Source organism: Schistocerca gregaria, chromosome 11 (assembly GCF_023897955.1).
Source record: "Schistocerca gregaria isolate iqSchGreg1 chromosome 11, iqSchGreg1.2, whole genome shotgun sequence".
NCBI lineage: Eukaryota > Metazoa > Arthropoda > Insecta > Orthoptera > Acrididae > Schistocerca > Schistocerca gregaria.
In genome coordinates this window covers 111,225,793-111,250,903 of record NC_064930.1, presented here as the reverse complement: position 1 = coordinate 111,250,903, position 25,111 = coordinate 111,225,793, and the positions used below count along the sequence as shown (strand labels likewise).

Here is a 25,111-nt window from a genome sequence, read left to right as displayed (position 1 = left end):
CTTAATTATGTTTCATCATGTCTCTCTATTCTTCTCCTCGCTTCACCATGAGTCTCCCTCATACTCCCCGCTGCCAGCACTCCTATCTTAAATCTTTCACTTCAATAATGTATTTTTCGAGGTGTACCTTTCTAATTGTTTATCTCACTTTTTGTATTAGATGTAGTTTAACATGCCTACTGAAACATATGACTGTAAAATAAGTAGAATGCCTGGTTAGATGTAAGAGAGGGCCTGATGGCCCTAATCTTGCCAGGTTAAATAAATAAATAAATAAAAATAAAAATAAATAAATATACCAATTGAATAACATTGGGGATAGGCTACAACCCTGTCTCATTCCCTTCCCAACCACTGCTTCCCTAGTGCCCCCCTCAACTCATGACTGCCATCTGGTTTCTGTACAAATTGTAAATAGCCTTTAATTCCTTGTATTTTACCCCTGCTACCTTCAGGATTTGAGTATTCCAGTCAACATTTCTGCTTTCCCTTCTTTCCTTGGAACTGGGTTTCCATCTTAGCTCTTGATATTCATACAAGTGGTTCTCTTTTCTCCAAACATCTCTTTAATTTTCCTGTGGGCAGTATGGATCTTACCCCCCAGTGTGAAGCCTCTACATCCTTAAATTTGTCCTCTAGCCATCCCTGCTTAGCCATTTCGCACTTCCTGTCGATCTCATTCTTGAGGTGTTTGTATTTCTTTTTGCCTGCTTCATTTACTGCATTTTATATTTTCTCCTTTCATCAATGAAATTCAGTATTCCCTGTTACCCAAGGATTTCTACTAACCCTATTCTTTTTACCTACTAGGTACTCTGCTGCCTTCACTACTTCATCCCTCAAAGCTACCCATTCTTCTACTGTATTTTTTTCCCCCAATCCTGTCAATTGTTACCTTATGCTCTCCCTGAAACTCTGTACAACCTCTGGTATGCTGTATCAGTATTGGCTAAATACTTGTCAGTGGTGATAATGGAATCCAGACACATGTACCCTCAGTCAGCAATGAGATGGAGCACCTCGTGGCTTGTCTCTATTGGCACAGCCTTTTGTTTAGAAGATGTGCAAGTCCTAAGGATATGGGTCCTGCATAATTGTAAAGATACTGCCATATGAAATTTGTAACACTGCAGTGAAGTTACATATTACTTGCTAATCAGTTGCAAAACTCTGGTGATAACTTCAGTCACAGCAGAAGCCAAAACACAATCCCACATAGACAAGATGGCCTTAAAGTCCTTGAAATATCTAATTACTGTTCTGCAAAATAATACAGCTTCACTATAAGCTTACTTGCAACTGTTGTGGTGGCTATAGTTCACATATTTTTGTGCCAGATTACTCCTCTTCAATCACCTCCATTGTTTAATGTGTGTGAAATGCAAAGTGTCTACAAATTATCAAGCTACTGTTAGGTGTGTGCTGCCACCTATGAGCATTACACACACTCTTTTGAATTCATGCTGCAAACTGTCACAGAAGCAGCAAGAAAGAATGGCTCAGCCCTTGTAGAAAAGTCATAAGTGTTGTATGCTAAGTGTATCTTTCTTTTACACACAGTGTAGATCAGTTATAAAGTGCTGAAGGCTATACACATGTAGCATCAGGAACTATCTTCGCACTTTCATGAGGTTTGACAGTAAATGTTGCAAGAAATTTTCATGAACATGAGGTCAAAGAACTGTTGTGTAGATTCAGCATGATACTAAACTTAACCCAAATTAGTTATTGGGTTAAAGTGTATGTGGCTGCATCCACACATAAAAATTGGACATATACCTGATAATTTCCATCCTGTATTTTTAGAATGCAGATGGCCATAATAAATCTGTAGCATGGGTCATGGTTTCCCTTACCGTTAATCAGTGGTAATATGGTTAGTATTTCATGAAGCAAGCTTTTAGGTCATGAGCTCAATTCTTGCAGTGCCTATCTTATGCACGTTAGAATTCCATGGGAAGTTTTCTGCCATTTTGAAGTGGATCAGAGAACAGTGTGTTCATTGTTTCCTTTTCTAACATTTTTGTTGTACTAAGTTGGCACACAGTCTTGAGCCACTTAATTGCTTAGTACTTCAGGCCTTATATTGTTATCCTGCAGTCTGTTTTGATGTATTTTGAAATATTGTAGAAGCCAAATTAGATTTGGCAGCAGACTGCCTTAAATGATTCGCCGATTATAAATTTACTGTAAAGAATATTAAATTGAATAAGAATGCTGTACATATTATAATAATAAAAGTGACTTGAGTAATATGAACTGTGACTGGTGTTATGGTGCAGGTACATGTTTGTGGCATTTGGCTCATCTTCACATGTGCATGTGGACAAGATCCTGATGGACGGTTCTGGACAGCGTGTCCATGTGCTGGAGGAAGTGTCAGGGCCCTATGTCTCTCTCTGGTACGACAGCAACCTGGACAGAGTCTTTGTGGCAGATTCAGGGACGAACGCCATAGGAAGTCTTGCCTCTGATGGTAATAATAGCTAAACTGTTAATTCATCTGTATTTTTTACAAAACTATTCTACAAGTGTAAAACTTTGCCAGTCTATGGCATTCAGATACAGCAACAAGTATATAGAAGTCTGGGTTGCAATGTTGAAATTACTGGTTTTCCTCATCAGTGACTTGTGTTTTGCCTAATTAGTCACCTTCACATTTGCCAATAAATGTTAGACATCAATAAAACATCTACATGATGGAGAGTAACTACTCTGTAATAAATACATTAAACTTGTTTATCAACATTAACCAATCTGAAGATGCCTTGAATTCTGCAAAACGTGTTTCATTAATAAAAAGTAATTTCATCACAGCCAAGACTTCTTCTACAAGTGTAAAGCTGAGCATATTTTCACTGTAAATATTGTGCAGTGAGGCTGTTTCCTGTGACTGGACTTGTCGCATTTACATCCATAGTCAGCAAACTGCAGTTAATAAGTGCAGGGTAGAAAGTATGTCCCATTGTACAACTTTGGCTACTTCCTGTAGCATTTTCATGCAGTGGTTCAAGCACCTCTGTACATGTTAAAATAACTAATCCAGTTTTCAGTCATCAATGAAGAAATATAGAGGACTGATGTATTTTAAATTTCAGTGCTTATTCTTAAAATATTAGTTTTGTGGGATAGTTAATTTCTCATGGGTCTTCAAGTTTTCTCACCATCTTTGAGGTGCTCTTAGGTGATAAAAGTAAACCAGTAACTGTTGGTGCTGCTCCCCCTTAATGACAATATCCTGCTAGTGCTCATTGGCGTGGGTACCCAACATATTTGAGAAATACTGTAGCATGTTTTCCAAGTATTCATAAGCAGTCACATGAGACAGAAACAATAAGTCGAAAGGAAAGTAGTATGTGCTAATACCATTGTCCCAAAAGTTTACACCACACATCTGAAAGAGTGGGCTTGTAAAAATTGACAATGACACTGCAGAATGTGCAGTTGTCACAACTGCAAAGTGCAAAATTCTCCAAACCAAAAAATTGTTACAAAAGATTTGTTTTAAGAACCACAATGCTGCTAAATAAAGCAGGTGTTGACAGATATAAAAATTACAGAACTATCAGTTTAATACGTCAGATTCAAAATACTAAATCGAATTCTTCAGACGAATGGAAAAGCTAGTAGAAGCCGACCTCGGGGAAGATCAGTTCGGATCCCGTAGAAATGTTGGAACACGTGAGGCAATACTGACCCTACAACTTATCTTAGAAGCTACATTACGGAAGGGCAAACCTACTTCTCTAGCATTTGTAGACTTACAGAAAGCTTTTGACAATGTTGACTGGATTACTCTCTTCCAAATTCTAAAGGTGGCAGGGGTAAAATACAGGGAGTGAAAGGCTATTTACAATTTATACAGAAACCAGATGGCAGTCATAAGAGTCGAGGGGCATGAAAGGGAAGCAGTGGTTGGGAAAGGAGTGAGACAGGGTTGTAGCCTCTCCCCGATGTTATTCAATCTGTATATTGAGCAAGCAGTAAAGGAAACAAAATAAAAATTCGGAGTAGGTTATTAAAATCCATGGAGAAGCAATAACTTTGACAGAATTACAATGTCATCAGAGAACCTCAGACAGCAAAGGACTTGGAAGAGCAGCTGAATGGAATGGACAGTGTCTTGAAAGGAGGATATAAGATGAACATCAAGAAACGCAAAACAAGGATAATGGAATGTAGTCGAATTAAATCGGGTGATGCTGAGGAATTAGATTAGGAAATGACACTTATAGTAGTAAATGAGATTTGCTTTTTGGGAGCAAAATAACTGATGATAGTCGAAGTAGAGGATATAAAATGTAGACTGGCAATGGCAAGGAAAGCATTTCTGAGGAAGAGAAACTTGTTAACATAGAGTATAGATTTGTCGGAAGTCTTTTCTGAAAGTATTTGTATGGAGTGTAGCCATGTATGGAAGTGAAACATGGACGATAAATAGTTTGGACAAGAAGGAATAGAAGGTTCTGAAATGTGGTGCTACAGAATGCTGAATATTAAATGGGTAGATCACATAACTGTTGAGGTGTTGAATAGGATTGGGGAGAAGAGGAGTTTGTGGCACAACTTGACCAGAAGAAGGGATCGGTTGGTAGGACATATCGAGGCATCAAGTGATCACCAATTTAGTATTGGAGGGAAACGTGGAGGGTAAAAATCGTAGAGGCAGGCAAAGAGATGACTACACTAAGCAGATTCAGGATGTAGGTTGCAGTAGGTACTGGGAGATGAAGCTTGCACAAGATAAAGTAGCATGGAGAGCTGCATCAAACCAGTTTCAAGACTGAAAACAACATGCTGCTAATCTTGAAAGTCGAAATGTTTTTACTGGATGTAAGTATTCTTGTATATGCTCATGGGTCATAGATGGTTAATAGAATTTTAGCTGTTCAATATGAAATGAAAATTAAATCATAAAGCTGCAGGTGTTACAGCAACCAGCTCTAATGTTCCAGAATATGATCTACACACACACACACACACACACACACACACACACACACACACACACACACACACACACACACACACACACTACATTCTGCACATTTTTCCACATTGATCAGATCAGCTTGTTTTCCTTCCATACCCACACATTTGGTCATAAATTATGGACTTTTGTTCCCAAAAAAGGGATAGTTATGTGGGTCAAGTTTTGCTTGTAATGGTTTATCAGAACTTGCAGTTAGCTCAGTTAATTGGGAGTATCATGAAACTATTACTGTTACTGCCTGTTGAAGTAATTGTTACAAGGAGGGGTGATGTAACCACAAAGTTTTCAATGAAAATAATTTCATTGATAGCAAACTGGCTTCCTTAAATATTAAGCAATAGCTGCTTATGGCACAAATGAGCAATCTTCTACAGAATTTAATTAAATTATCATTTAAATATTTCCACAGGGAGAGGTTTTGAATAATAACAGGAGCACTTAACTTTTTACCATTTATTATAAAAGAAAATGTGTACATAAAATTTTTAGTGCATCAGAACAGCTAAGAACTTAATTTTTAAACAGCACACACAGAAGCAGATGTTTGAACTATGTTCTTAACATTGAGATGTCCATGGTTCCAATGTATTAACACTATACAGTTAATCTTTTGTAAAATAATTTATTAATATTCACAGCACTATCATAGATGCAGGTTTTATAGTTACTTGTTATATCACCTACAGTTTTTATCAACAGAAATAATCTTGTGCTTTCTTTAGACTGCTCACTTACATCTGGTATAGGTATAATTTCTGTAGCTGTTTTCCAAGTCACAGCCTTTGGCAAACACGCAAAGTGTAGTAGCCACTAACAGGTTAAAGCCACAATTGCAGGCAGTTTTTTAAATACATTAAACCCAAGCTGATGATTTTAAGAATAGCTTTAAAAATGAACAGAGGACTTAAGTATAACAACTTGGCTGAGACTTCAACTTATATTGTAATGCATTTGACATTACACAGAATGCTACCTGCTGTTCACATACTAAAATATACCCATCTCATTTCCAGTATTTCCTCAAATTATACAAAGAGGACCTATTAAGGCAATTTCTGAAAAACTTGTGCATACTGGAGAAAATTTCTGCTTAATGTTGTAATATTGCTAACTTCAACATTGGAAGATGAACAATAAGACCTACACAAAGTATTTAGCTACTTTGGAGGTTTCTCACCATACAGTGACTTATCACAAATTCACTTCCATTCATTGGGGCTTTAACCCTGTAATTAAATTATCTAGCTTACTTGGCAGCATGTAACATAACCTGAGATTAAACACAGGGGCATTGTAAAGCTTACCAGCTTCAAACAATCTGAAGTCTGCAGGTTTAAAATTTCACTCTGGGGCCCTAAACATTTAATGTGAAGAAACATTGTGAAAGTTTATTGCTAAATCCCACTTGCAGATTTGTACACTGATGACTGTGTGACTTATGCTTTGTGCTTGATGCTTGTTTGTAGATACCTGTATTACAAAAACTATAAATTTGTAAAATTCTCATTCTGTTGATGTGAAGTACTGGTAGCAACTTATTGTACAGGAATACACTACATACAAAAGTTTAGTTAAATTGTATAATTAAGAAATGGCAAAAAGGTACTATTTTACAAGAGTATAGTGTGCATGATTCTCAGGACCCATCAAAGTTAGGAGAAAGTACTTTACTAAGTAAGTTTAAAGTACACTACTAATAGAGAAAAATGAGGACCCCAAACCTATTTTACAGAATTTTGGAAACAATTGTATTTAAGGATTTGAATACCCTAGATGAAAATTCGATTTTTTTGCGAAAAAGCAATTACTGGCCATAGGAAAATAGGCTACTTTTCAGTAGACTACAAGAATCTAAAAACAAAAATCTAACATTGAAAAGTTTTCAGTGTGCATGTACAGAGCCATTCCTTATAAATGTAGCATTCAGTAGTTCGAAAACTACTCTGTGAATAATTTTAATGAAGTATGGCTGAAACAAGAAATCTCCTGTGACTACTTGTTGTTGACAATATCAGAAAAGGAAAAAATGAAATTGCCATCAAAAGTGCTACAAGAATGGATAACATCATCCCACCTTGCTCTTACAATATCTACTAGGAAGGTTTGACATCTGCATGTGTATACTGGTTTCCATTATGTACCCCAAATAGGAATTCACAAACCACAATACTAGATGCTTATTTCCATATGAATTATGAATTAAATGATTCATAGATTCATCCTGCATTTGCTATTGTTACCCACAAATGTTAGAAAATAAGTGGATTAACACATATGTTAAAAGTAATGTTTCTGAAAGGTGTTAACTTTCTACATTTTTATACAATAAATCATCCTGATCTTAGTTCCATTGTCTCAGATAATGCTGTAAGATGTATAGTTTAAAAGTTCGCCAGAAGTCTGATTTCTGCCACAAGCAATATTCAGTGTTTGGTGGCAGAAGTTCCACGTGTAAATGACATTGTACTCATGTAACAACATTTGCAGGTATTGACCACCACGTCTTCAAGAAGCTGTCAGGATCTCCGACATCAGTAACTGCTCTGGGACAGGATCTGTTCTGGACTATCCACGGCCAGCGCAGCTTGTACTGGGCTAACAAATTCGATGGTGCTTCCAAAGTGAAGAAGATTGACCTTAGTAAGTATGCCATGTGGTACACTGGTGTAATTTATCTTCTCATGGCTGTACAAAGTTTCATAAACATAGTACTCTCAAAGAAATTCGTATTTAAACCTAAACATGTAATGCTTTTGGGATAAATAATTTAAAACTTTTAGTAAGTTCAACCTTTTAAGTTAACTCACCAGTTTAAGAGCTGTCAGTTAAACTGGAGAATACATAAATCTGGAGGCCGCCTTAAGAATTCTGGCATCTTGTCATTTCTGAGTGTTCCTCAGATTCCTGCACTCTCAGATGGTAGTGAAACACTTGACATTAACTCTGGGTTCTATGCCTGCATTTCTGAGCAACTTTCAGCTTGCTGTCTGACCTGTCATTGAAATATCACTGAAGCCATGATACTAGTTTTCAGGGATTTGAGGCCCGAAAAATCTTTTAGGCAAGCATTCCCCCACACAGTTATTGAAAGTTAGGATTGAATTCTCTCATTTGCTGTTAGCAAATGTTTTTGCTATCTAAGCAGATATGGGTAGGTTTTATAATACCTAACAATAGAAAAATCTAGAATGGAGTGTAACAATATAATAAAAAGGAAAGTTGACGTATGCACAGTCTCAGGAAACTGGTGTGGCATCAGTTACGTGAGAGTGCAGTTGTGTGCATGTTTTTGATGGCCTTACTGACTGATAGGCTTGTCATATACTTTAAACACATGTTATTGATGTTGGTAGTGGGATGGTTCTGTCCATATTAATCAGCAGTTACACTTGATCTGAGACAGTGACAGAGATTGACCACATTTACAATCTGCATGAATAAAACGTAATCACAATAACATTACTTCATGAAATGGAGGATTTTCAGATGGAACACTAATTTCAAAAGACTTTCTGCAGATGTTTCTGTGACATGGTACTCAATAACAGGAACTGCTACCTTAATTAGCATGATATGGAGCTCTTCCAAGACATTGTGCATGCATGATTTTTATAAAAAATCTTTTTGGTATAATTTTTTCAGACTATAGTTAACCGTCTGACTTGTTGATGGTTGCCTGTTAGCGTCAGTAGTTCACAAATTAAGCATGGAACATGCTTGGATTAAAACTTGCAATACCCTGTTCAAAGTTCATGCAATTATCAATATTGTGATGTCATACAATAATTTGCATAAAGTATTGTGAAAGGAGTACTATCCTATTTTAAATCACTAAAGGTACAACAGTGCTTTAATAAGCTGTTACTTGCAAAGCAGTGGTCAAAGAATATAAACATATTCTAGTTCAGGAATGACTGAGGTGTAATGTGAAATGTTGAATAAATTTGAGTTTTCTACTTCATGGTGCCCTTAAAAAATATTCAGTAAGACTTAGTACATTGTCTTGGATGATGCTGATCATACAAAAATTTGAGTTTTGAATGCCATGAGCATTGCAAGAAGACAGGATTGACAGTCACTTCTCCATAGGAGTTACTTTCGAAAGATTGTTGAAGATTTTACATGTTGGCAATAAATTCACTGCAAACCATTTGTAATGATCATCACTTTTCTGAAAACTGGAACTTGTTGTTCATTCTTGGTAAAGGTAAAAGGATGTTCACTTAAGTTTAAAACTTATTCTTCCTTGAACTTGAAAATATGAACACTCAATATACACAGGAAAACACAGAGTGAGGTGGTGCAGTGGTTAGCACACTGGACTCGCATTCGGGAGGACGACGGTTCAATCCGTCTCCGACCATCCTGATTTAGGTTATCCGTGACTTCCCTAAATTGCTTCAGGCAAATGCCGGGATGGTTCCTTTGGAAGGGCACGGCCGATTTCCTTCCCTAACCCGGGCTTGCGCTCACTCTAATGACCTCATTGTTGATGGGATGTTACACTAACCACAACCACCACCACAGGAAAACATTGTTGTGAACCTCTGTGAATAGTGGATAAATGAACAACAAATAAAAGCAGGTTTCAAACAGAGCACAATCTGAATCTGTAAGAACAGCCACTGTGCCACTGCTTAAATTCTACTATTTACACACTAAAAGCACAAAGTTCAACAAAGGTTGATAATTGTTTATTTGGAAGTGGTAGAATATCTGCAGGGAAAGTGTTTGCTTAAATTCAATTGAGGTTTCTGGTAAATCTTGGTATGACACTTGGGTTCTCCTCATAGATAACATTACAAAGGATAGTTTTTGTCCTTGTCTTCAAAATCTGGGTATATATTATATTCTATGTTAATGTTGCATCTCTTAGCTGGGCCACTGATGTTCTTTGCATCTGACTTCAGTGATATGACTGAAACAGAACAAACCAGCTGTCGCAGAGCACTGCCTCAAAATTGTGAAATGAAATATGAAACCTGTATCATGGTGTAAACTTTGGGACAGTGTAATTTGTATATTGAAATAAAGATACCAGGAAACATATTAAACACAGTTGGATCTATTTAAATGATGCTTAGGATCTGACAATTTGAGTGCATCTAGCCATAACAATCACCAGAGCTAAAATATGCTAAATTTGTAGTTGACAGAATATCAGTGCTAACTCTTGAAAGTATAGTGGGGATGGGAATAGAACTGTTGCAAGTAAGTGTGAAACCGAAACAATTCAGTCTGGTTGGTCAGTCAGCACAACAGCAACCCAGAACACTTGAGACATCTCAGCCTATCAACAAAATGAGCACGAAATGAAAATGTAGAACTCGGAAGCACAATTAATAATAAAAATTGCTACATAAAAACATATTTGCTAAATTGTTTTGCTTACTTTGTATTAATGACATTTTGTCAGTTGTAACTTCATCCTTACCAATAAATATATTAATTGTATCATCACAGATCTTCATTGAAAAAGTTCTGACATTGCTCTCTGTGGTTTTGCTGTGCCAAGTAGCATGTAGCTGAACCTAGTTTTTGCAGTTACAGCTGTGGCCAGGTCCAGGGTTCTCTTAAACACATTAGAGCCCATTATAATTAAACTGTGCTGTCCAAATGATATAGAATAATTTTCATGCTGCACGCCCCCCCCCCCCCCCTTCCCCTCGGGCTTTCAAAGTGCACTGAGCTGTAATCATAAAATTTGTAGCTGTTAACTTTGCAGATTAACACATTCTATACTGATACCAAAGTATAAGATTGAAAAATCTTTCATGGTTACGTTTCCACCAATAAATTAAGTCCTACAAATTCAACCAGCTCCATGTTTTTGTTTGAATCTAGGGCTTTTAAAGTAAAATCTTGGTTGGGAAGTCTTAAAAGGACACACAAATTTAATTATGCAAGTCTGCCCAGACTGAGTAAATATTGAAACACTCGTTTTGTGTAGAAAATGTAGAAAAGTGAATTTCTTGCAACATGGAATTGACTTGAGATTGTGGTCAGCTTACCCAGTATTTGGGTGACTTGCCTCGTGAGCAGGTAGTTTGGTCTTGATATAGGTATTGCCTTAACATGTTAGCATGTATTTGTCAAGAGAATTGTGTATTTGTGTAATTTTACATTAAAGGCTAGCAGTCTGAACCTCGTTAGCAACTTATTTATTTTCAAATTAATGCTTATGACTGCAGTAATATGTAAAGTGCACACCTACCTGAAATTTAGTTTTTATGATTAAAATGTTAATATAAAGTGATTCAGAGCAAAACATATTTACATTAATACAGTGCTTGTGTTCAGAACTGTTTGTTCAGACATGGTTGCCTTTCTGAAGGGACACTGCAGTGATAACAGCCATTATGAAATACAGCAAATGTATTCACAGGTGTCGTTATGGAGAGCCATCACTTGTACAATGAAGTTGTGTGTGTGTGTGTGACATACTTTCGTCTTTCCCTCTCCTTCCCACTTTGCTGATGAAGCAACTGTTGGTTGCGAAAGCTTGTATTTTGTGTGTTTATCTATCAACCTGCCAGAACTTTCGTTTGGTAAATCACATCTTCGTTTTTAGATATTTTGTCCCACATGGAATTTCAGAAAAGGGAGATTAGGTGTAAGCTGTAACATTACAGCTAAATTTTCGTAATGTGGTAATAAAATTGTGTGCTAATATACGCCAAAGTTTACATGTAAAATGAACTCAGTGGCTGACCATTATTTAGTAGTGAAAATGGCAATCATCCAATAACACAGAAATTGGTAAAATTAGCAATTTCTTCTCTGGATTTGTGAAACTTGTAATTTCAAATCCTGAAAATAGTGGCCAGCCATGTGTTCCTAAGTTTTGCCCTCACATCAGTTTACCATTTGGAACACGAAGTATCATTTTGCAGTGGCTGGGGACGACACATACCACATAGTGCTGACAGCTGTGAGGGGAGTGGCGCTGCTGCCGAACCACCCGTGCCACCAGGGGAATGGAGGCTGCAGCCACCTTTGCCTGATGAGGGGACAGAAGCAGGTGAGCTTTGTGGGACAGCAGCTTCTGAGACTTAATTCTTGAGCAGGAGTTCCAATCTGGGTCTGCTTCCTGAAGTAACTTAAGATTAAGGGGTGCATTTTACATGTAGTGCACAGGAGCAGGTGAAAAAGCTTTGTTAAAAAACAATTTTAAGGTTGAGTAGTTTCTCATTGACAAGTTATATGAAATTAGTCAGTACAAATTAGTAGGAAACATTACATAAAATTGTGAATGGCAATATGATTAAAATTATTGAACTGTAAAAAAAGTGCATGTAACTGTAAAGTGAAATGAGTGGCATGTTAATCTGCTCCCTGTATTTTACCCCTGCCACCTTCAGGATTTGAGAGAAACCTTTCAACAGTGTTGACTGGAGTACTCTCTAAGTCTACAAATGCTAGAAACATATGTTTGCCTTTCCTTAATCTAGCTTCTAAGATAAGTTGTAGGGTCAGTATTGCCTCAGGTGTTTGGATATTTCTACGGAATCCAAACTGATCTTCCCCAAGGTCAGCTTCTATCAGTTTTTCCATTAGTCTGTAAAGAATTCGCGTTAGTATTTTGCAGCCGTGACTTATCTGATAGTTCGGTAATTTTTACATCTGTCAACACCTGCTTTCTGTGGGATTGGAATTAACCTCTTGAAGTCTGAGGGTATTTTGCCTGTCTCATACCTCTTGCTCACCAGATGGTAATTTTCAGGACTGGATCTCCCAAGGCTGTCAGTAGTTGTAATGAAATGTTCTCCTCCTGGGGCCTTGTTTAGACTTCGGTCTTTCAGTGCTCTGTCAAACTCTTCACGCAGTGTCATATCTCCCATTTCATCTTCACCTACCTCCCCTTCCATTTCCATAATATAGTCCTCAAGTACATCACCCTTGTATAAACCTTCTATATGCTCCTTCCACCTTTCTGCTTTCCCATATTTGCTTAGAACTGGGTTTCCATCTGAGCTCTTTATATTAATGCAAGTGGTTCTTTTCTCCAAAGATCTCTTTAATTTTTCTGTTTCCACTCTAATTTTTTTTGTAAATAAGAACCAATACTTCAGCTGAAACATTTTACTTTAGCCCACTACTGCAGAATAATACTGTAGTGATAAATCATAAGACTGAAACTAAACATTTCTTCCAAATAAAATCTGCCATTCAAGACAAGAAAACAATGCACGCAAAAGAATCTGCTGATGGCAAAATTTCAGTTTTTGTAATAAAGGCTACACAATTTTTAATAACTAGAGTAGTGTACCACATGGGAGAGGACATTATGGGTGGCTGGTATCCTTTATCTGCAAATGCACACGTGGATTAAAACAATTATTCTTGTGAACTGAAAATATTTACTTAACTTGAATCGAGTTCATGGTTTTGTAGTATAAGCTCATCAGTAATAGTCGTCCTGTTGACTGATGTAATGTCCATCTTGGTAATTCTTCTGTTACAAACTTGTTTCTCATGGCCAGTTACCTAAAATTCTGGTTAGGTAAACTAGTCCCAGTATAGTCACTAATCTGATCACTGTATTGCCATAACCTGTAATAAACCAAACCTGCTCTGTGAGTAAACTGACGTATGCCAAACTGGATGATTTAGTTAGAGCCTCCAGTCAAACCATTTTAGTTTCTAAAACGTAACATTCTCTGCATATGCACAAGCTTTTTTTCTGGGAGCTGGCAAAATTGGCATTTTCGTGCTGTTGCAAAGAAACTGCTTCGTGGCCTTCTTTTCTGCACATGTAACAAGTTGCATTATGTGATGGGCAATATTGTCCTTTATGGTAAGCAAAACATAGGGCAACACTTCACTAAATAAACAGGCTTGTTGCCATGTCTACATGGCTGTTAGCACAGTTGTGTATGTACTCATTGTGGCTGCTTGGGACGGTCGCGAACAGTGAAGACCCGACAAATCTGGGCCTGATGAAACTTATCACCTGCTATGGCACCTTAGTCATAGTGCTCTAAGATTTGCAATACTTGAAGTTATGGATCGGAATATTTTAAAATCTGTTCCCATATTCTACCATCTGAAACAGTGAATGTTATTGCTTCACATATCATTAAATCCCTGTAAAAGTTGCCACAACTAGACTGAAATTTAAACTTCTTAGTCATACCCGTTTATTCTGTGTAACACTGGCAGTAAGTCTGTTCTGGCTTTTCGTGCAAGCGAAAGAACTGATATCTGGTTGCAGCTACTTGCACTTGTTGATCACAATATTGAATTAATGAAGTGATTACTTGGTCCAACAAGTTTGTTGGGAGACGCAATTCGGAATAGTTCCTGTATTAACCTGAACACTAGGGACCCACAATCAAAATAAAGTATTGTAACTTTACAGTACCTTCAACATGGTGAACTTGACCATGTGCTTGGAGCTGTCAGGTATTCAATCCATTCCAACTGTTTTTAATCTACCATTGGTATACTGGTTGGCAACACTGGGGAATTCATGTCAAAGTAAGCAAAGTCTGAGAAGAAAAATTTGATTACTTCTGCAGCTTCCCCTCCTGGAGTACATACAAGAACACGTCAAAATTCGAGAGTAGAAACACTTGAACATTATCCACCCCCACCCACCCCCTGCAAACTAAAGAGAAGCAAGCAAAATCTTCAGCTAAGTTGATTACCTTAAAGTGCCACTGAATTACCCTAATTTGCCATTGTAGGGTCTAGGACCCCAAAGAAGGAAGGGAGGGGATGTTATAGGTGGCAGGTATCCTCTTTCTAAAACATAAATCTGCATGTGGATTAATACTGTTTTTTATTTACAAGAACTGGAAATGTTTACTTAAATTGAGTAGTCCCTGTTCTGTGGTACAAGCTCATCAGTAAGTCATCTTGTTGACTGATGTAATGTCCATATTGGTGATCTTGCTATAAAAACCTTAAGTTTCTCACTGCTGGTTGAGATAAACTAATCCTGTTAGTTACTAATATGGTCACTGTACTGTCATAGAACAGGCTTAATTTATCACAGGTTATGAGTAAATTGACAGATGCCAACCTGGATGATTGAGGCCCTCCATATAGGGCGGCCGAAATACCTGGTGTCAAGGTGTTAGCAGCTTGTTCCTTGTGGGTAAATATCTATCTCTCATGATAGGTGTGCTTAAACTACTAATCGATCTTTGCACTTTATCTTTACCGACCAGTGTGCTGATGACAGCTTATGCCAGCACAGTAGCAAGACTGACTCTGAGGTTGACTTCAAAGCTGTTTACATTTCTAATGGGTCATGGGAAAATATTGTAAATGTTGCTTTGAGAAGTGACACTTCAAAAAATACATTTCAGTTTTCCATGGATTGTTTCTGCCATTGCTTTTGCATAATTTTTAATTCAAAAAATTGCTTCTGAAGTTACTGTGTTGTATTAGGTGGGATTTGTATAACACTATATTTTAATATTAGTGAAGTACTTAATCACCATGCATTCATCATTCCAGAATGTTTTTAGTGGTGTTTCCTGAAGTGCAAGGAAGTTGTGCCAGTGTATAAAATAAAGGATTGAAAAGTTCCATAGATCAGATAAATATGTCACTTAGTATAGAAATACATACTTTCAGCCACAATAGTGTACTTTAACTTGGAAAAGGTGTTAAACTTGGAAATCTGCAAAAATTTGACTCTTGTCTGCATATAATCCCTGTAATTGAAACTGTTTACCTCCCAGTTTCATTTGTAGTAAATTTTTATTGGTAACAGTTCTAAATAATTGTGTATGAATTACAAAACTGCATTAAAGCAAAATGCACTTAAAATATTGCAATTAGTGTAGCAGTACCTCATGGTGGAACTTTGCTGGTCTTAAGTTGCTTGTGTGTTAATGTAGAAATTGACACAGCCATCGACTACACTTGTTAGGAAGTATGTGGATGTCAATAGTACCTCATTAGTTAGCTGATACAGCTGATGTTCAGCATTCCTTTGTAACACAAATTTAATAAGCTTCTATTCTCTTGCCTGTATGCAGTAAAGTTCCCTAAAAGTTGACACTACAGGCAGACCTTTTGGAAAGACTACATAATATTAAATATTTTTGAATATCGTACAATTTTCCAAAAATACCATTCTTGCTATTGCTAATGCAATTTTGTATTTGCTCCATTTCAGCTGTTCTTTCAATGCTATGCAAACAGCAAAACTAACCTACGTAATATCCCGATAAAATTCCTTTAGTGTTGGCCAATTTTTACTAAATTCCATTAGCCTTGAACCTCCTTAGTAGCAGTTAACCTTGCCTCTTCAATGAGCAGTTGAATGTAATGGCTAGTATCTTCCATAGTTGTGGTGTCTGACAATGTCATTCACAAACTTTGTATTTTCTGTAAACTTCTTTTGCTTCCCATAGCTTCCTTTAGTGTGTTCAATGTATGGACTGAATATTGGGGATAGACCACAAATCTTTCCTTTCTTGACCACTGCTTCCCCTTTACAATCCGTGAACTCCAAAATCTAAATTTGTTTCTGTGAAAATTGAACGTCTTGTGCCTCATATTTCATCCTAGTTATCATAAATTTAAAATCTGTGAGAAGCTACAGATGCTATGAACATAGATTTAACACTTCGCCGTCCACATGTCTTGTACAAACTTGTGGTGCTTTCAGTGATAATTCATATTACTTGGCTTGTTGCCAGCTGCTTGTCACCTTTCTGTTGATGACAAGCTTCACACATTGACTTTTGTGCACTTCAATTTTTCCAGAAATCCCCTATTTTGCTGTATAGTTCCACAAACTCTCATTTCCTTTTCGAGTAACTTTCCGAAAGTTCTATACCGTTACAATAATTATCCATGTAGGGATGATGCTACTTTCCATAATGTCAATAGGGTCATCAGTGTTTCTGTTGAAGGCTGTTCAGTGCTGGAATAGATATTAAATGAGGAAATGTATCCTGTACTTGACTCACACAGCATCTGAATAAGTATGCCATATTCTCTAATTTTCTAAGGACCATAAACTTAGAAATTTAACCAGCAATGCCACGGTATTTCTTCAATTGATACAGTTTGACTTTGATTATTTTTCCAAAAGTCTAAAAAACATTTAATTATAAACTGCAGTTTGAAAAGCCAGTCGGCATTATCCAGTTTGTTTTCGGGGAAAATGTAAAAACACCTGAAGTGGTTACAGGGACATTGTTTTGTGATCGATGTATGTATCAACAATTTGTTGGCAAATAATTGATCCTTGCTTTTACAATTATCATAAGGATAGCAAGCCCAACCATTTTCAAAGTTTAGGTCCCGCAAAGTCAACAAATTAGGCCTTTTTATCAGGTTTTATTCTATTAACATTTTTGAGTGTAGTATGATAGTTTCATTGCTAGTATATTCAATAGGGCCAACTCTGTTCTGAATTTCCTACCTGTGACAAGAGATATTTCCAATAGAAACACACATGAATTGTGAATCCTATGCAGTATTTTATTCACCATGAAAATAATGTAAACATTATGCCAAGTATTCTTTTGTTTGCTGCTCTCATTTAAATCCTGGCTGCCCAATAAACTGTCATTAGAGAAACAGGAAACATGGGAAAATCACTATTCAGCATTAGAATAATACGAATATAAACATGATATGATAGTCAGAAATGAAGCACGGCAACTGACTTAGATTTTTAAATCTAAGATCACTCTAATTTCTGTGCAGAATGTAATGTACTAAAGAGGTGACTGCAAAGATTTTTGAACAGATAGATTTTTGCCACTGTCATTCAAAACGTGTTCTACCATACGCAATCTATTTGGTTCTAGTTATCAAAGAGAGCAGTAGTGTAAATAACTAATAGACGTCTCTTGCCATTAGTTTGCTAATGACAGTTGCCACTTTTTTATTGCAAGTGGCGGTAGTGCATACAACCAAGCTGTGCTGCGAGCAGCGACAGGTCGTAAACTCACTATCAGAATGCAACAAAAAATGCACGACACAGTACAATGTATTTTCAGCTTAGTGACGTAAACACCTGAAACAGAGTACGGCACTTATCAGATCAAAGTAAAATAAGCAATTGATTCAGACCAGACAAAGCACGTGAGAAAGGAAGGGTACCCTTATAAATACGGAGGGAGTGCCAGATGCATAGTGGTGGCTACCTGATAAAGCTAAACTGCTACGCTTAAGACTCTAACGAAACTACTCTAGCTGTATCTTCATCCATTCGACCTAAGTTGTGTCATGTTACTACGGACCAACTTTGTTTAGATTTGGAGGTGAGGTCTAAGACTTTCCTCTCCCCTTGAATTTAGTCCGATTTCAGGTGTGGCTTGGATTCGGGAAAATTTTGACTGGATTTAGTCTCATTTTTCAGATGTGGCCCTGAGTGCAGCTCATGTTCGAGTAAATATGCGACTTAAATTGTTGGTTGAGATAGGACCATAAGCGGCTGTGTCCAGCCAACTGCAACTGTCAGGGATCATCTTAGGTTGACTGTTATCGCTAATTGTTAGGGAGTGTTGACTATTCCAGACACCTTGCTATAACTTGGGCTTCTGTTGGCTTTGAAAATAGTTTGTACAATAGTTATGATTGTGTGAATATACTTAATGCAGATTTGGGTTGCAGGTGTGTGGCTGTCCCGAGGGCATGTTGCTGCAGGGTAACATGACGTGCATCGTGCCGGTAGGGTGCAGGGCAGAAGAGTTCCGCTGCGAGCATGACAAGCGGTGCATACCTTCCTCACGCAGGTCAGTTTGTTGTTGGCAGTGGCAGCTGTGGTCACCGAGGTGTTGCACTGCACTAGTTCTCACTGTTTTCAGTTACCTTCAAACTTGCCTGAGTGTTTCCACTAAATAGCTTGTCAACCTTGACCACAGCTGTTTGTCAAGTCTTGTTCAGCTCCTTGTCTCGTGCCTGGAATAAAGAAAAACTGCTATCCATAGATTTAGTGCTGACCTTCAATACTGCTCAAAGAACTAGGGGTAGTGTCTAAATGTGGCAGGTCGGGGTTCAATTTCTCATTTTATTAGTCATTCTCTGTGCACTCTGTAAATTAAAATGCACCTGCCTCAGAACGGCGTCTGCTTAATATACCTTCACTCGGCAATGTAGATACTTCCAAGAAGTAAAAGCAGTGTGGATAAAAAGCGTGACCGAATATCTAAAATTACTGAAGTCGCACAACTCTATAAAAGAAATTTCTGTGGAAATAGTCGTCCAATTTTATTGGGCAATAAGAAAATGGATTGGCTTCTGAAAAACGTCTGAAATTTCCACACAATGTTTATTTTGGCTTTGACAACCAAAGAAAAAGTAAAATTCAGTCCACATTTAAACTATTGTCTATTTCCTTTCAGTTCACACGTCGCACACGATTTCACATGCACAAAAACCTGAACCAAATTAAACATAGTCAGTCACTAAGTTAACTGCTGAGTTACTACAGCAGTCCTTCTTGCAGATTTCTAAAGAAAATGCTTGCCAAATATGCTCAGTAGTTGAATACTGAAATATGCCATGCAGATTATATTGACAATATTTCACATGCAAATACATCCAACAGATTTAGTCAAAACCTGAAATTTCACCAAGCAGTCCTCACTTATCAGTTGAGCTTACCAATAACTCGCACGAAGTAATTCTTCATCGTACACATTATTTTTACTTGCACTAGTAACATGACCTTCCACGTTAAAAGCTAATGAGATTTCCTTCTTCTAGCCTCAGTCCCAGTATAACTATCAAGTAACGAGTGGGAACTGTCTCGATTCCGATTTGCTGACCATACTGACTGCCAATCAGAATATTTGCTTGTAATCATACTCGCACCAAAACAACTCTACACCAATCCTTATACACACACTTGCATCAATTTGACATACAAATAAATGAAAGACATTTCTGGAAATATTCTTTACAAATTTTACTCCAGCTGACTTTCTGGCTGCTGTTAAGATAGCAATCACATGTAGATGTACATCAGCAAAGTGGGTAAATCCCCTAGGATCATTTCCCATGACAGGCTTGTGTAATTATCGCATGTTAAGACTGAATATAATGTAATACTAAAATTTGATGACACACACACACACACACACACACACACACACACACACACACACACACACACACACACACACACACACACACACACAAGTTCACATAACACAAAATATTAATTTAAATACTTCTTCCAGAAGTATTTTATTTTTCATACTATAAAAAATTGTAAGGTATTTGAAATTTTTAAACTAAACTTAGATAATTCTATACCCTAATACTTCAGGTGAGTATTTCACAAATGTTCCAATGTGAATATCCTTCAAGTGTAGTTTTACTAACTTCATATATGCCCACTAGAAAGCTGATATTCCTATTAATAGCAAAATTCAGCATACAAATACTGAAAGATTGCACAAAAACTATCCTTTGTTGGATTCTTATGTAGCGAATGTATGCATTAAGACATTGAATAACTTCCCCACAGCAGGCACTGGCAGATAATGGGTCTCTCCCAGGTAGGCTGTGTGTCAGCCCTAGTTACATACAGCAAGTTGTCCTAAAACAAATCTTTAGTCAGAACAACTTAAGACGCTACACACAGATTTGGAAATCTCTGCTTGAGCTTTAGATTAGTCCGGACCTCTGTTGGTGCTACCATCGTGGTGTCTTAAGGCTGTTAGTTCATGGTTGTGGGCTATTTTACGATTCCATAATACATTATCTTCTTAGATGCAAGTCGTGTGTGACAGTTGCAGTCACAGCTCAGTGTCTTATTCTAGTGTTAGAATGTCCTGGGGCCTAGCAATGTCAGTTGGTACTAGATATCCACAGTGGGTCTTGATGTTTTAGTTTGTAGATATCATTAGTATCTTCAGTATAACTCATTTTATTAGGTATCCAGTTCTCAGATAATTTTCTCACCTGAATTTCACCATCTTGTCTTCAATCTGAATAGTGTCCGGTAACTTATTTTCCCAATAATTGTCTAATTTGATTGAGCCATGTAGTTCCTGTAACGATAATACCTCCACATATATTGGCTTTATATAAAATAATTGTAAATGTTTGTGTGTAATGGTAGGTACCAAGAGACCCTGTGTCTGAACAAATTCGAAATAGTGTTCATATTGTGGCAAAACTTAGGCAGGTAGAGGTTGTTAAAGCTGTAGCTTGTACCAACAAGAATGCCTATGCACATTAACACAAATCTTCAATAATGTATTTTTGACCATGAACGCAGTTACTGTGTCCTCAAACATTATCTACAGATTCGAAGTTTCCCCAATGCTCCTTGACCCAATTTTTCATCCATTTTCTTCTGTAACTAAGTAGAACTATCAAAACAGCAGCAGTGTTTGTGCAACAGTGTGGTTGGAATACTAACAAAGTTATTGACAATGTTAGTCTTGGGAGAAAATCTGTTATATTCCACAATATTATTGCGCAATATTGAGTCTAGAGGCCATGTCCAGCTGACATGGATAAAATACTAGCCTGACGTAGGCTACTTACAAAAACGCTTAAACAACCCTTCAGTATATTTCTAGAAACATTACCAGGCAGTCTTTTAAGCAGACTTACTGCCCCACAAGCTGATTTCCATAGTTAAAAAAATGTATTGAGTGAAAAATGTGGGAATTTGAATTTTCCTTGACATAGCAGTGTATGAGGTCATTGAAGTCGTGAGAAATTATGCACAGAATGATTCGTGCAGTCTTTCCCACCCACATTTGTCATATGCAAAGAATATAGGCAGTGGAAAGTACCCTCTGCAAAACAGTTTAGTGTTTATGGTCACCTTTGATAATTTATTATTAGTCCCTGATTCTAAAATTGTCTCTGCTTAATATGGATATACTGTAACAAAAAGTATGTTTATTACAAAATTATCAAGAATTTTATAAAAGTTTGAAAGTAGTTTCAAAAGCTAACATGTGTTCTAAACTTTGCAGCTTGCAGTTCTGGCATGCATAATTATCTACAGGCAATCCTTGATTAGTTAGTGAAATTTATAATTAAATTGGTCAGTGTAGTATCTGAATTCCTCTCTGCTTGACAGATTCCTGATTTGAGCTCGTCCAGTGTGGTGGGAAACTTAAAGTAGTCATTCTTCAGATGTGACCCACAAAGTTCAGTTGGGGTGGGCAGATATTGAGGCTGGTCAGTCACACTGCAAGTATACTTGTAACAATCCAATGAAGTTACCCTTCATGAACTTTCTCAAAGTGAAGCAGCTGTCCAATGCAATATGGCCTGACCTCCATCTTGCACAACTTTGTTTCTGGTTGATCCTCCCACTTGAGCTGAGTGATGAAAATTTATTCCAAAATTGCAGTGTAATGTTGCCGTTTCTCACATGAAGCAAACGGCCAATAATGGTACATACAATGGCCCTGACAGTAATGCTGAGGGAATACAATGGTTACACTTCAAATTTCATGATCTTGGAATCCCAAAATGGGCAGTTTGATTTACTCAAGACTCCATTTATGTGGAAGTGTTCTTAATTTATGAACTGGATGCAGCAAGCATCAAATTCTTACCATCATTGTGAAACATAGCTCATGTATGGCCTGTTAGTTTGGATTTTGAATGGAAACATGTATAGGCTCTCTGTCTTAATTTCAGCAGAAACTTCTCTGAAGGGTTCCAGCATACAGAATATACAGATTGTGTCACTGACACTGTAAGGAGTAGGAAAATTTTCCTGTGGCCAACAAATAGTCTATGTTGGAATTTGGTGAAAAGCGTGAGGTTTCCCCATCAGGTTTCTTTTGAAACATTGTTTGAAAATGACTTGTTGCTGTAACTGTTCTAACATGCTGTTCCAGCACCTGAAGAAAAAATAAAATAGAGGATTTAGACCTCTTGTGGTGCACTAACCTTTCCACGTTTCAGTTGTAGAACTGGTTGCTAAGAGATACAGTACACTATTTATACATACTATAAATTTACATTGTAGTGTCTATTGGCATTTTGAATAATCACATAACTTCAGAATAACTGTTTTTACCTTTAAAAACAGTTAGATTTGTCAAAACTGCTAGATATTAAATTTGGAGATCAGGGCCTCCATGGCTGAACACGCTTCAAAGATACACTATGTAGCCTTCATCTTGAGTGTTCTTCTCCCCACTCACATTCTAAGATGTACAGTTCTAAAAATTTGGACAAAGTAGTTACTTACTTCACATTCTGTTACGTTTCAATCAATGCATGAATTCAATGACAATCCAGAACTGTTAACTGTCTGCTTAGGGAAGCAGTGACAACAGGGAAGACGTGGCCACATGTTTCTTTAGGGTCTGCCAATCCAACCTTTGCACCTCAACACAAACAAAATTTTATTTCTACTATTGAACATAAAACATACTTATGTTAGGGTATTGTTTTTTCTCATTTGATAGTTCTTTCGGATGCTAGTTATTCATATACTTTGTACAAATTACAATAATCATCTCTTATTGCAGAAAGAACAGAGCAAATTAGTGTGAAGTGGTTGGCTGAACCACATTAAAATGATGTAGAATGTTAATTTCAGTACAGAGGTCTCTGGACTGGAAATTTTGTCAACATTGTGCATGCCTGTGTGAAATAGATCAGTGGCGTCACTACTCCAGAAATTAGGTTTGCTGTTCGTAAGTAACAGAACATTTTGTGGCATTTTGTGCAATCTGATCTTCTGTAAAACAGATGCAATGGTGTAAATGACTGCCCAAGTGGAGAGGATGAGAAAAACTGTGTGGTGTGCCGGGAGCACGAGTTTGCCTGCAGCAATGGGCAGTGTGTTTCCCTGGAAGGGAAGTGTGATGGCATCGTGCAGTGCTCAGATGGGTCAGACGAGCGGGACTGCGAAGTTGGGATGTGTGACACAGGTCAGTAACAGTGTCAGATTGCCCTGATGCAGGAATAGTTGAGCTCGTGTGGGTGCTTGGGTAATTCTTCAAGCCCACTTTAACAGTTTTTCATTCAATTTCTGTGCAGTATGGTGAGTAGCAACTATCCTTTCTTGTAACATTAATTCAACAAAAATTCATTGCAGAGACAGACTTTGAGTGTCGAAATGGAAGGTGTGTAGCACAGAGCTTACGGTGTGACCTAACAGATGACTGTCATGATGGCTCTGATGAAGAAAACTGTGACATAGGTAAGGGTATAGAAGTCACTTTAGTCTCAAATGCCCCTCACATACACATTTATGAAACTGATAGAAAGTACAAAATGTTACATTGTATCTATTTTTATTACATACCTATTTGAATAAATGTACCTCCAATGTTTGGAATTTCATGAAGTTACTATCTTCCAATATTTGCAGACTTAATTAATCTACTGTAATTGTCCTAATTGTTTCATGTTAATTGTGTACTCTGTATGTTAAAGGAACATCACCTCTACATTAACCTTCATAAGATCACCTTTCCACATTCTGGTTGACTTTGATGGAAAATGAAGCCATTTTCAGCCCAAACTGTGACTTCGATTTTTGTTAGATATCTCCTTTCCAACATGTCTAGCTTTGTCAGCTCCACTTTACAAGGCATTAACTGGTTCATTGTTTTGATGACTACTACTACTACTACTACTACTACTACTACTACTACTACTGTTAGTTGGAATGTATATTGAACTCATTTATATCAGCTGCATGGAAATACTTACACTGAGACAGTGATTAAGACAAATATAATGTAATAACTTGAAAATTTATCATTTATACTTTGCAGATTGGTCAGATAAAACAATGCAACTGCCCAGTTACGTTGTTAGTGTTACTGGCTTGTAACTGATGTCTTTAAGACTAAGTTCATTTTTTAGTATGTGCTAAAGACTTGGCATGTATACTCCAGTTGACATATAAAATGTCAAAGTGTAATTCTCATACCAAGAAAAGTTGGAGACGAGTTTCTGAAAAATTTCTCTTGCATTACCAAAATTTCTTTACCATTAAACATGCAATATAGTTGTGGTGGAATTACACTAAACTTTGAATAACACACACATATATAAAATCAGTGCAATCATACTGGGGCCAACAATTGGTTGTTGCATTCCCTGTTCCTTGTAAAATCCTAGAAACTTAACAAAAGGCAGCACCAGTCAGGGGGTCAATTGCATGTCTTCAAAAAATTCACATATGAAACAAAATTA

The 25,111-nt window shown here is 37.2% G+C and overlaps 1 protein-coding gene across 1 annotated transcript in view; it reads left to right on the top strand.

Moving 5' to 3' along the window:
* Window positions 1-25,111, top strand: part of LOC126295310 (vitellogenin receptor-like) — a 120,969-nt gene that overhangs the window by 74,865 nt on the left and 20,993 nt on the right. The window contains exons 18-23 of the mRNA XM_049987756.1: window positions 2,283-2,476; window positions 7,481-7,633; window positions 11,887-12,014; window positions 18,584-18,705; window positions 23,654-23,835; window positions 24,003-24,107. Coding sequence (XP_049843713.1) covers window positions 2,283-2,476; window positions 7,481-7,633; window positions 11,887-12,014; window positions 18,584-18,705; window positions 23,654-23,835; window positions 24,003-24,107 — 884 coding nt within the window. The remainder of the gene's footprint in view (window positions 1-2,282; window positions 2,477-7,480; window positions 7,634-11,886; window positions 12,015-18,583; window positions 18,706-23,653; window positions 23,836-24,002; window positions 24,108-25,111) is intronic.